The sequence below is a fragment of the Ziziphus jujuba genome, chromosome 10 (genome assembly GCF_031755915.1).
Source record: "Ziziphus jujuba cultivar Dongzao chromosome 10, ASM3175591v1".
Classification (NCBI taxonomy): domain Eukaryota; kingdom Viridiplantae; phylum Streptophyta; class Magnoliopsida; order Rosales; family Rhamnaceae; genus Ziziphus; species Ziziphus jujuba.
Window position 1 is genome coordinate 17,416,847 of NC_083388.1, and position 11,280 is coordinate 17,428,126.

The 11,280-nt window shown below is 32.5% G+C and overlaps 2 protein-coding genes across 2 annotated transcripts; both read left to right on the forward strand.

The window, feature by feature from the left end:
• Window positions 1–769: 769 nt before the first annotated feature.
• LOC107411429 (putative receptor protein kinase ZmPK1) lies at window positions 770–3,701 on the forward strand. Its single transcript, XM_048467884.2, has one exon. It carries the CDS (start codon window positions 826–828, stop codon window positions 3,259–3,261), a length of 2,436 nt encoding a protein of 811 aa, XP_048323841.2. The 5' UTR covers window positions 770–825; the 3' UTR covers window positions 3,262–3,701.
• A 4,993-nt stretch (window positions 3,702–8,694) lies between these two features.
• Window positions 8,695–9,682, forward strand: LOC107411422 (putative receptor protein kinase ZmPK1). The gene has a single exon (XM_060811729.1). It carries the CDS (start codon window positions 8,734–8,736, stop codon window positions 9,472–9,474), a length of 741 nt encoding a protein of 246 aa, XP_060667712.1. The 5' UTR covers window positions 8,695–8,733; the 3' UTR covers window positions 9,475–9,682.
• Window positions 9,683–11,280: the final 1,598 nt, after the last annotated feature.

Below are 11,280 nucleotides of genomic sequence, written 5' to 3' on the forward strand. Positions count from 1 at the left end.
GCAAGTGAGCATGAAGTTGGATTCTATTGAAATTCTATATCTCTACGGAACAATGTGATTAGAGGAAGGAAAAGCAGCTTATGACTATGGAGAAGAGGGTCAGTCATAAAATGAGAAAAGAAATATTAAAAAAAAAAAAGAAAAGAAAACTTTTTGAGTTTTAAAAAGATAAAAGGTAAGAATGTAAATGAACAAGCAAAAAATTGAAATTAGCGTGGATAAGTGAAAAAGGACGGTGACAGTCAGTAGCGCCACCCATCAAACTATAGTTTAATGTTTTTTATTTAATTCTCTCGACTGCTCCATTACAATATTTCATAATCCCCAAAAAAAAAAAAGGGCTTCGTAGTATTATTGCACATAAACAAAGCCAATATCAATTATAAAATGGAAATTTACAAGCACCAAATAAAAATCAAATTTTTAACCAAATTACGAGTAAAATCTAGATAGAGTAAAGCATGTTTACGTAAAAATTCTTTAGCGAACCTATACCAGACTGCGGAAGTCATTTTCGCAAATAGTACAAGTCCAAGTCAATGAACGTGTTCTGTGAACGTGGATTTGTACAACTTGCACTGCTTTAGCTGATTTGTTGACTTGTTGCAGTACGTGACTTGACTTGATGTGGCAGCTCTTTCAATTTACCAAAAAAAGATGCGAAATGCAGCACCTTCATATCATATATGGTAAAAAGACAATTGACCCTGAGTCAACAACAGCTTCTCTTTCTACAAATTGTGCATATAATATATACAGGCTTTGCTTATCCATGCCAAATTGCCAATTTTCTCATTTTTCTAGCCGAGAAAAGAGAAAGAATACATGGCTTGTTTGTTTAACTTGTTCTTGTTCTTCTCTTTTGCAATTTCTTCTTCATATTGCTATGATACTCTGAATGAGGGTGCTTCACTCTCAACGGAGGAACTAGACCAGGTTTTAGTTTCATCCAATGGCGTTTTCTCTGCTGGTTTCCACTCTGTTGGCCAAAACGCATATTGTTTTGCCGTATGGTTCAATGATCCTCCATACAACGACAACAACAATCCAAATGGCAGCACCATAGTATGGATGGGCAATCGTGACAAGCCAGTCAGTGGAAAAAAGCACTCATTCCTTTCACTTCAAAAAGATGGCAATCTAGTCTTGCAAGATGGTGGTGGTGGTGGGCTTATCATTTGGGCTACACACACAATCTCAGTGTCATCCACTTTCTTACAGCTCCTCGACAATGGCAACCTCGTACTCATGAAAGTGAAGGAACATCATTATTCCAAGGATGTTGTTCTGTGGCAAAGCTTTGATTTTCCAACAGACACCCTTCTACCACTACAACCACTGACCAAATCCACAAAGCTTGTCTCGTCAATTAGCCAGAATAATTTCTCTACAGGTTTCTATATCTTCTCTTTCGATGATAACAACCTTCTTAATTTGGTGTTTGATAATAGCCGTGAAGATTGGAGTGTGTATTGGCCCCCAGCTTGGCTTAAGAGCTGGGAAGCTGGAAGGTCAACATACAATGACAGTAGAATTGCTGTCCTGAATTCAATGGGGAATTTCAGCTCGTCTGATAATTTCACATTCATATCATCGGATTACGGTTCGGATACGATTCAGAGAAGACTGAGGATGGATTATGATGGCAATGTCAGATTGTACAGTCGGAAAATTGATGGAGAAGGATGGTATGTTTCATGGCAGGCCATTTCTGATCCATGTAAAGTTTATGGAATTTGTGGGGTTAATGGACTCTGTAGCTACGATTACAGTTCTGGAAGAAAATGCTCTTGTCTACCAGGACATAAGATGAAAGATCCTAGTGATTGGTCCAAAGGCTGTGAACCCAAATTTGAACCATCCTGCAACAGAAACCATTCTAAATTCATCAGAATTTCTAGCGCCGAGTTCTATGGCTATGATTATGGCAACTTCCGCAACTACACTTTTAGTCAATGCCAAGACCTATGCTTGAGTTTGTGCAATTGCAAAGCCATCCAGTACACATTCTTCGACTCCACCAGCACCTACAATTGCTATCCCAAGACTCTGCTGGCTAATGGATATAGAAGTCCCACATTTTTTGGTGACTTGTATTTGAGGCTGCCAAAATCTTATGACAACAACACCACCACCCTTGAAGAATCCAGCTTAAAATGCTTCGATGAACCAGAATTGCTGAATAAAGAAAAGGAGAATCAATTGGTGAAACATTTGCTTTGGTTTGCTGTTGGAATGGGAGGGTTCCAGATCATTTGTTTTGTTTCAGTTTGGTCCTTGTTGTTTATTAAAAACAAGAAAAACTCGGAATCAGAAGGTGGTCGCTACCTGATTGCTGCAACAGCTGGAATGTGCAAAAGGTATAACTATGATGAGCTTAAAAAGGCTACTCGTGGTTTTAAAGAAGAGATTGGAAGGGGCTCTGGAGGAATCGTTTACAAAGGTGTGTTACCGGATGATCGTGTTGCTGCGGTGAAGTTGCTCATCAACGAAGCTAATAATAATGACCAAGGTGAAGCTGAATTTCTAGCAGAAGTTAGCACCCTCGGGAGGCTCAATCATATGCACTTGATGAAGATGTGGGGATATTGCGCTGAAGGAAAGCATAGGATTTTGGTGTATGAGTACTTGGAGCATGGGTCTTTGAAACAGAATTTGTCTTCGAATGTGCTTGATTGGGAAATGAGGTTTGAAATTGCTCTTGGGACTGCTAAAGGCCTTGCTTACTTGCATGAGGAATGCCTGGAGTGGATTTTACACTGCGATGTAAAGCCGCATAACATACTCTTGGACTCTGATTATAGTCCAAAGGTTGCAGATTTTGGGTTGTCTAAGCTGCTAAAAAGAGGAGAGCTTAACAACTCGGCATTCTCAAGGATTAGAGGAACTAGAGGGTATATGGCTCCAGAGTGGGTTTCAAACCAGCCCATCACATCCAAAGTGGATGTGTACAGCTATGGGCTTGTTGTGTTGGAGATGTTGACAGGAAGAAGCCCAACAACCGATGTTCAAACCGTAAATGATACAGGAGAGATAGAGAATAGAAGAAGTTTGGTGAGTTGGGTGAGGGAGACTATCAAGGAAACTTCTTCTGATGAAATTGCAGTGTTGCTGGAAAAGATCGTTGATCCTTCCTTGGGGGGAGAATATGACATGAAGGAGATGGAGAAGCTTTTGGAAGTAGCTATGAAATGTGTGGAGGAAGACAAAGGTGCTAGGCCTACCATGGGTCAAGTCGTTGAAATGCTTCTTGATTATTAGCATGCAACAGCTCCTCGAGCATGCATTTCCATGTTCCTACTTTGCCAAAAATATATATGGCATTTTTCATTTAACATGGTATTTGGGAGGGGGGGTGGAAGGGAGTGTGTTGGGTGGGTGTGGGGTTTGGGTGTGTGTGGAAGCGTGCATGGTTAATAATGTTTTTCAATTTTGTTTTTGTACTTGTATTCTGTAATTGGGACTTGTCCATACTGAAGTAGCCCAATTTCTTGTGTTTTCGCCTAAAACTGTAAGGTAGGAAACAAACCTGTATCCATAAGGAATGAGATTCCAGGGATGTAGATTTTTAAAATTGTAATGTGTATATTAATATGCCTTTGAATTTCAGGTTTATGGGCTTGAGGCTCCCTTTGGATCACAAAACAAAAAAATCTAAAATAAGATAAAATCATGTGTATGTGATCCTTTTGATCTTAAAATACCCTGTGTTTTGTCTCTCTAATATTTTTCTCCTAGAATGATCAGAAATCTAGTATGCTGAAATTTAATTCATGGACATTGTGATTGGATTTATTTCTTCTCACTATAAAAATAAATAAAAAAAATTTCCAAATTAACAATAAATATTGGCAATAAGAACATAAAAAATAATAATATTTGAATTTTATTTTTTTTTATCATTTTTACAAAACTATCATAACAAAGAATAATTACCACTTTATTAAAAAAAGAAAGAACAGTTATAATTAGTGTTATAAAAAAAAAAAAAAAGAAGTTATCATAATTCATCCCAAAAAAATAAAAGAAACAGTCCCCTCATATTTAAAAAAGAAAAAATTACTTATAGACTTACCCCATTAGTTGTACCGTTGAAAGTGCATTTCGCTATTCAAAGTCCAATCCTTGATCTGGATAAAACATTTCTTCTCTTCCATTGTAATAAAAAATATATATTTAAAAAAATAGTAATTTATATAAAATGAGAAAGAAAAAATAAAAATCAATTGAAAAGAGAGAAAGTAAAAAGTAAAAAATGGTTAAAATTAAATAAAAATAAAGATAAAAAATAAAAAAATTGTGCGCCTCTAACCCATATTCCCCTCCCAAATTGTCCTCACGTTGCAACAACTTGCATCCTGGACATTCAATTTGCTTGGCATTCCGAGCCAAACATAGAATTGGGTATAATTAACAATAGAAGGGTCGATTATATTCGCTCTAATTTTTTTCTCTTTTCTTAAAGGTTACTTATTTGCTCTTCTAACCTCTGACAGTTTTTCTTTTTTTGGAAATAGTCTCTGACAGTTTTTCATTTGCATACTAAGCTAGTAATTATATATTTTCCAAGTAAATTTCAATGCAGCTATTCTATTTCGTAGGGATGTACAGAATTATAACCAATCCAATTCAATTTTGTTGAATCAATCAAGTTTTGATTTGATTCAAAAATTTGAAATCCAATTGGATTGAATTAGTTACCAATTTTGATGTTTTAAAATAGTAAATGCAAATTTATCTAATCCAATAACTATATAAAATGTTAAAATTTTATTTGGTGTATGCATTTTATTGGTTAAGTAAACTAGCATAATTGTAATGGGGTGTTTGGTAAAAAAGAAAGTATCGAAGAAAACTGATTCTTAGGATTTAGTTTTTCAGAGAATGAATTTTTTTGAAATTTTTTTTACAGTGTTTGATTAATTATAGAGGAAAATAGAACTTACAAATAATTAAATAAATTTATATATTAAAATTAAAAGATAAAATTGTATTTAAAAAAAATACGTAATATTAGTTTATCTGAAAATTTGAGAATAACACATCTTTAGTAGGATCCACTTTCTATATCAGTTTACCATATTACAAGATTTATTTTCCACAGGGATCCACAAATTCCTTCCTTTAAAAATTATCCAAACAGGAAAAAATTTTACTTTTCTAGAAAATTTTAGATACCCACTAATTTTACTATTACCCAAACACCCATAAACAATAACAAATTGTAAATCCACTTTATTAATTTTATTATAAGATTAACATTTGGCATTTTTAGCAAATAAAATTAACTACAATATTTGTTGACAAGAAAGCAATCATGGATCTGGAGCTTAGATATTTGACGTTGATAAGTTTTGAATCCTGATATTATGGAAGCTTTTTTTGGAGCTTGAATTCTTGTCATGGAAAATTTAGATGTAGTTGGTGGTTTTGCTTATGATTTAGCACATTTTGACTATTTTCATATTGTTACTTTATGTTTAATGGACAAAGTTATTTAGCTTGGATTATGTTATCGTGCAATGTTGTGGAAGCTGTTTTTGTAGCTTAAATTATGGGTTGTCTATGATTTAGCCTATTTAAGCCATTTTTATATTGTGAGTTTATATTTTATGGAACAAAATAATTAAGATTTGATACTTAGATATGCTTGTTAATTGTATATTGATTTAAAAGTCTTTTTACAATTCAAAAAAAAAAAAAAAACTTTACATGATCTTATTTTTACATACCACCATTTAAATAAACTGAAAATATAAAATTCGTTTATACAATATATTTATTACTCAAAGTACCCTAAATCTATACACTCCCCAATCAAGTCGAAAATTCATTTTTTCCATAAATCTTTTACAACTCAAATACTACTTTATGGAAATTGATAGTCGCATTTGGGCAATATATCATAAAAGTGTTGGATGAAACTAATAGTGATGAAACTTCATGAAATTTTCTTTCCACTTAGAAGGTTTTTCGACAAAATTGATAGGTATGAGAATTCGACATAATTGTTTAATTATAACATATTAAATATATTTGTATTGTTCAATTGTATACTTTTGAATGTATTCAAATTATTCAATCATATACTTCCTAATGGTTTTTAAAAATTTATTTTTAATTTGTTTGGTGTAAATTTCTAGACAATATTGAATATGTTCAATTTTTATATTTCTAATTAGTTGTAAAGAATTCAATTTTGAAACAAGAAATAGATGATAATATTCAGCAAACCATGATCTAAAAAAGCACAAACGCGACTAACCAAGGAAAATGTTGTTTTACTTGCACGTTGTTGGTAAATGACATAAAAAACAAAAAGAAAAATTATAAAACAAAAATGAATTATTGAAAAAATAAAAAAGTAAAATAGATACATATTAATTTTTTATGTATTTGAACTTCCAAAGTAACCGTCTTATATGCATTCCTAATTTATGAAGAAGTATGAGTTAGACGAAAACATTTGATAAGAAAAGTAAAAAATGCATAAAAAAGTTATTAAAAAAGATTTATTTATTAAATACCTTTAATAATAATTTTAAATGAAAATTAAAATATAACTTTACAATAAAATTGCATAAGATCTATTCGGTATTGTATCTAGAAACTCTCAAATACAAAGTTAGAAAATTTTCAAGCATAAACCATATCGATGTGTATTTATGCAGAGGAAGTGTCAAAAATTGTCCATTCATTTATGCATTGTCAAGTATGGGACATGGTAGTGCAAGTATGGGTCTAGTTGCCAGAGACCACAATGGAAAAGTTCTCAAAGTGCAAGTTCTTCGAGAAAAAATAGACATTCCAGAAGCGGCTGGAGCAGCAGCAATTCTGAATGCTGTGAAGTTAGCTTTAGAAGAAGGCTTCTCGAATTTGTGCTGTGAAAGCGATGCAAAGTTGATTATCCAAAATCTAAAGAACCCGGATAAGTGCTGTAGTCATTGGTCAGCACCAGGTTTCATTAACAGAATTCCGGAACTTTGCCCTCTTTTGATTCCATCTGTTTTAGCTGGACTCCGAGACAGAATAACAAATTGGCACATCTTGGCTCCCGCTGGTGTCTTGTGAATGATAGTATAGGCTCTGTCTCTCCCTTTTTGGAATGTATTATTGCTCTTTTGGTTAATATAACTCCCTTTTTAAGCCAAAAAAAAAAAAAAAAAGATTTATGTTCTGATCAACAACTTTTGCACCTCGCATTTGATAACAAATGCATACACATGTTTTGTAGCAAAAACTATCAAAAGTATATATATTATAAGGAGGTGAATTATTATAAAATTAATCAATGCAGTTTATAATATATATATATATATATATATATATATATATATATATATATATATATATATATATATATAAACTATTAATTATTTCTATATACCTGAATGATTTTCTTGAAAATTAATAGATTATTATTTGGGAGTTGACTAGGGATGACAATATTTATGAATCCATGTGATCTTTCTTTCCCAAATACTAATCCTTCAAGTCCTGTAATCTCAAATTTTAGCTTCTTGGCCTGCATTTGGAGATCTTGCATGTAACGAAAAGCATTCCCGATAATGGACGCTTTGTCCATCTGCACACATTCACAACATAATTAATCACCATTCATATATATATATATATATGTATATATAGAGAGAGAGAGAGAGGAAGAGGCTGTTATGTAGATTGAACACCAAAATCTACAGTCCTAGAACATCCTATTAATGGTAACAGGCACCTATAACAGCTAATAAATGGAAAAATCTATAGTGATCACGAACTCTATTACCACTACTATCGAAGATGGTAGTTTAGCAGAAGAAAACCGTTCAGTCTTTACACCTATGAGTTAGGAAATTGAGATTCGAATATTGACAAATCCTGTTATTGTTTCGGATGGTTCCATACCGCATAGCGCAGGACTATAGTCTGATGTCTATGATACCACCATGAGATATTTTTTTTTTAAGCAAAAAAAAAAAAAAAAAAAAACTCGATTACCGCTAATAGAATGTTCTTGCATAATAAAATTTTCATATATATATATATATATATATATATGTATAAGGACATCGTCACTTGTACTTTAAATTCTTTTGTTTTCTAAGGACAATTGTATGAACTTGTGATATATATACATATATATATACACACCACACACACTAACTGTTGGCTACGTGCTGCTGCGTACTTTTAAAAAATAATAAAATAAATTTAATATAATATGGACTCATATATATATATATATATATATATATATATAATTTCATTCAGCTACATTTTCTAAGTTGAATCTAATCAAATTTTAGAAATTTTATTATACTTGCTTTCTTAGTTCATCCGATAACTATTAAAAATCTAAATTTTTATATCAAATATGTAGATCTCAGTTTAAAGTTACCCTCTTTTTTTTTTCTCTTTTTCTTTTCTTTGTGTTAGGGGGAAAGGAGGGGCGGGTGAAGAAATTTTATATCTATTGCTTCCCACTATAATCATAATTGTTTTTTTAATAAATATTTTAGTGTTAAACACTAAAACAACATTGAGTATAAAAATAAGTTTTATATATATATATATATTATATTTATAATAATTATTAAAAAAAAAAAAAAAAAAAAAAAAAAAAAAAAGAAAAGAAGAAGAAGCAAATTCCTATGAGGCCCTATCTTCCTTTCTTGCCAAGGGCCCCATGTAAGCTTGAGCCGGCCCTGTGGCTACCTTATTGCTGCAACAGTTGGAATGTGTAAAGGTTATAGCTATGATGAGCTTAAAAAGGCTACTTGGGGTTTTAAAGAAGAGATTGGAAGAGGCTCTGGAGGAATCGTCTACAAAGGTGTGTTACCGGATAATCGTGTTGCCGCAGCGAAGCTGCTGATTAATGAAGCTAATAATCATGACCAAGGTGAAGCTGAATTTCTAGCTGAAGTTAGCACCCTAGGAAGGCCCAATCATATGCACTTGATGAAGATGTGGGGATATTGCATTGAAGGAAAGCACAGAATTTTGGTGTATGAGTGCTTGGAACATGGGTCTTTGAAACAGAATTTGTCTTCCAATGTGCTTGACCGGGAAATGAGGTTTGAAATTGCTCTTGGGACTGCTAAAGGCCTTGCTTACTTGCACGAGGAATGCCTGGGGTGGATTTTACACTGCGATGTAAAGGTGCTCTTGGACTCTTATTATAGTCCAAAGGTTGCAGATTTTGGGTTGTCCAAGCTGCTGAAAGGAGCAAAGCTTAACAACTCGGCATTCTCAAGGATTAGAGGAACCAGAGGGTATATGGCTCCAGAGTGGGTTTCAAACCAGCCCATCACATCCAAAGTGGATGTGTACAGCTATGGGCATGTTGTGTTGGAGATGTTGACTGGAAGAAGCCCAACAAACGATGTTCAAACCGTAAACGATACAGGAGAGATAGAGAATAGAAGAAGTTTGGTGAGTTGGGTGAGGGAGAATATCAAGGAAACTTCTTCTGATTAAATTGTAGTGGTGCTGGAAAGGATCGTTGATCCTTCCTTGTGGGGAGAATATGACAAGAAGGAGATGGAAAAGCTTTTGGAAGTAGCTATGAAATGTGTGGAGGAAGACAAAGGTGCTAGGCCAACCATGGTTCAAGTCGTTGAGATGCTTCTTGATTATTAGCATTCAACAGCTTCTTCAAGCATGCATTTCTATGTTCCTGCTTTGCCAAAAACGTATATGAAATTTCTCATTTAACATGGCATTTAGCATGCAAGGTATGAGCCAAAAAAAAAAAAGATGCATGCAAGGTTAATAATATTTTTGAATTCTGTTTTTGTACCCGTACGTGTTCTATAATTGGGGCTTGTCCATGTTGGAAGCAGCCCAATTTCTAATTGTTTCGCCTAAAACTGAAAAAGGTGGGAAACAAACTGGTATCCATAAGGAATGAGATGTTGAAATTTGTCCGTCCAGGGATGTAAAAATTTAAAATTATGATACATGTAAATAAGCCTTTGAATTTCAGGTTTATGGGCTGTAGCCACCCTTTGGCACCCAAAGAAAAAAGGAAGAAAAAAATTATTTGTATGTGATCCCTTTCATCTTAAAATACCCTGTATTTTGTTTCTAATATTTTTTTCCCAGAATGTAAGAAATCTAGTATGCTGAAATTACATTAACATTGTGATTGGATTTATTTCTTCTCACTAAAAAAAATAAAAAATAAACATCTTATGTATAGGTTTCCAAGTTAACAATAAATATTGACAATGAGAACATAAAAAATAATAATAATTGAATCATTTTTTTTACCATTTTCACAGAAATATCATAACAAAGAACAATTACCACTTTATTAAAAAAAAAAAAAAGAATAGTTATCATAATTCGTATTTCAAAAAAAAAAAGTTATAATAATTCATCCAAAAAAAGAAACAGTCACCTCATATTTCAAAAAGAGAAAAAAAAAAAAACTAAAATTAAAATTAAGAAAAAAAAAAAAAAATGTTGCTTTGTGCGTCTCCAACCCACTACCCGCTCCCAAACAATGCTATTCTTACGTTGCAGCAACTTACACCGTGGACGTTCGATGTGTTTGACATTCCCAACCAAACATAGAATTGGGTAAAGTTAAGAGTAGGGGGTTGGTAATATTTGCTCTTTTTTTTTTTTTTTTTTTTTTTTCTAAAGGTTATTTATTTGCTCTGCTAATCTCTGACAGTTCTTCTTTTTTTTTTTTTTTTTTTTTGGGTAATAGTCACTAACAGTTTTGCATATTGCATATTAAACTATTAATTATATATTTTCTATGTAAATTTCAATGCAGCTATTCTATTTCGTAGGGATGTAAAGAATTATAATCAATCCAATTCAATTTTGTTGAATCAATCAAGTTAGATTTGATTTGATTTAAAATTTTGAAATCTAGTTGGATTGAATGCCTCACCGATTTTGATGTTTTAAAATAGTTAATGCAAATTTATCCAATCCAAAAACCAGATGAAATGTAACTTTCTTAGTTTTAAGCAATAACAAATTGTAAGTCCACTTTCTTAATTTTATTATAAAATTAACATTTGATACCTTTAGCTAATAAAATTAACTGCAATGTTTATTGACAGGAAAGTAATCATGGATGTGGAGTTTGGACTCTTGACATTGAGAAGTTTTGAATTCTGATATTATGGAAGCTTTTTTTGGAGCTTGAATTCTAGTGAAAGTTTGGATGTGGTTGTTAGTTTTGTTTATGATTTAGCACATTTTAACGATTTTCATATTGTTAGTTTATATTTTATGGACAATGTAATTTAGCTTGGCTTATGC

Excerpts from the sequence above, each read along its gene's own strand:
- LOC107411429 (XM_048467884.2), top strand. The coding sequence starts at position 826 with ATGGCTTGTTTGTTTAACTTGTTCTTGTTCTTCTCTTTTGCAATTTCT.
- LOC107411422 (XM_060811729.1), top strand. The coding sequence starts at position 8,734 with ATGTGTAAAGGTTATAGCTATGATGAGCTTAAAAAGGCTACTTGGGGT.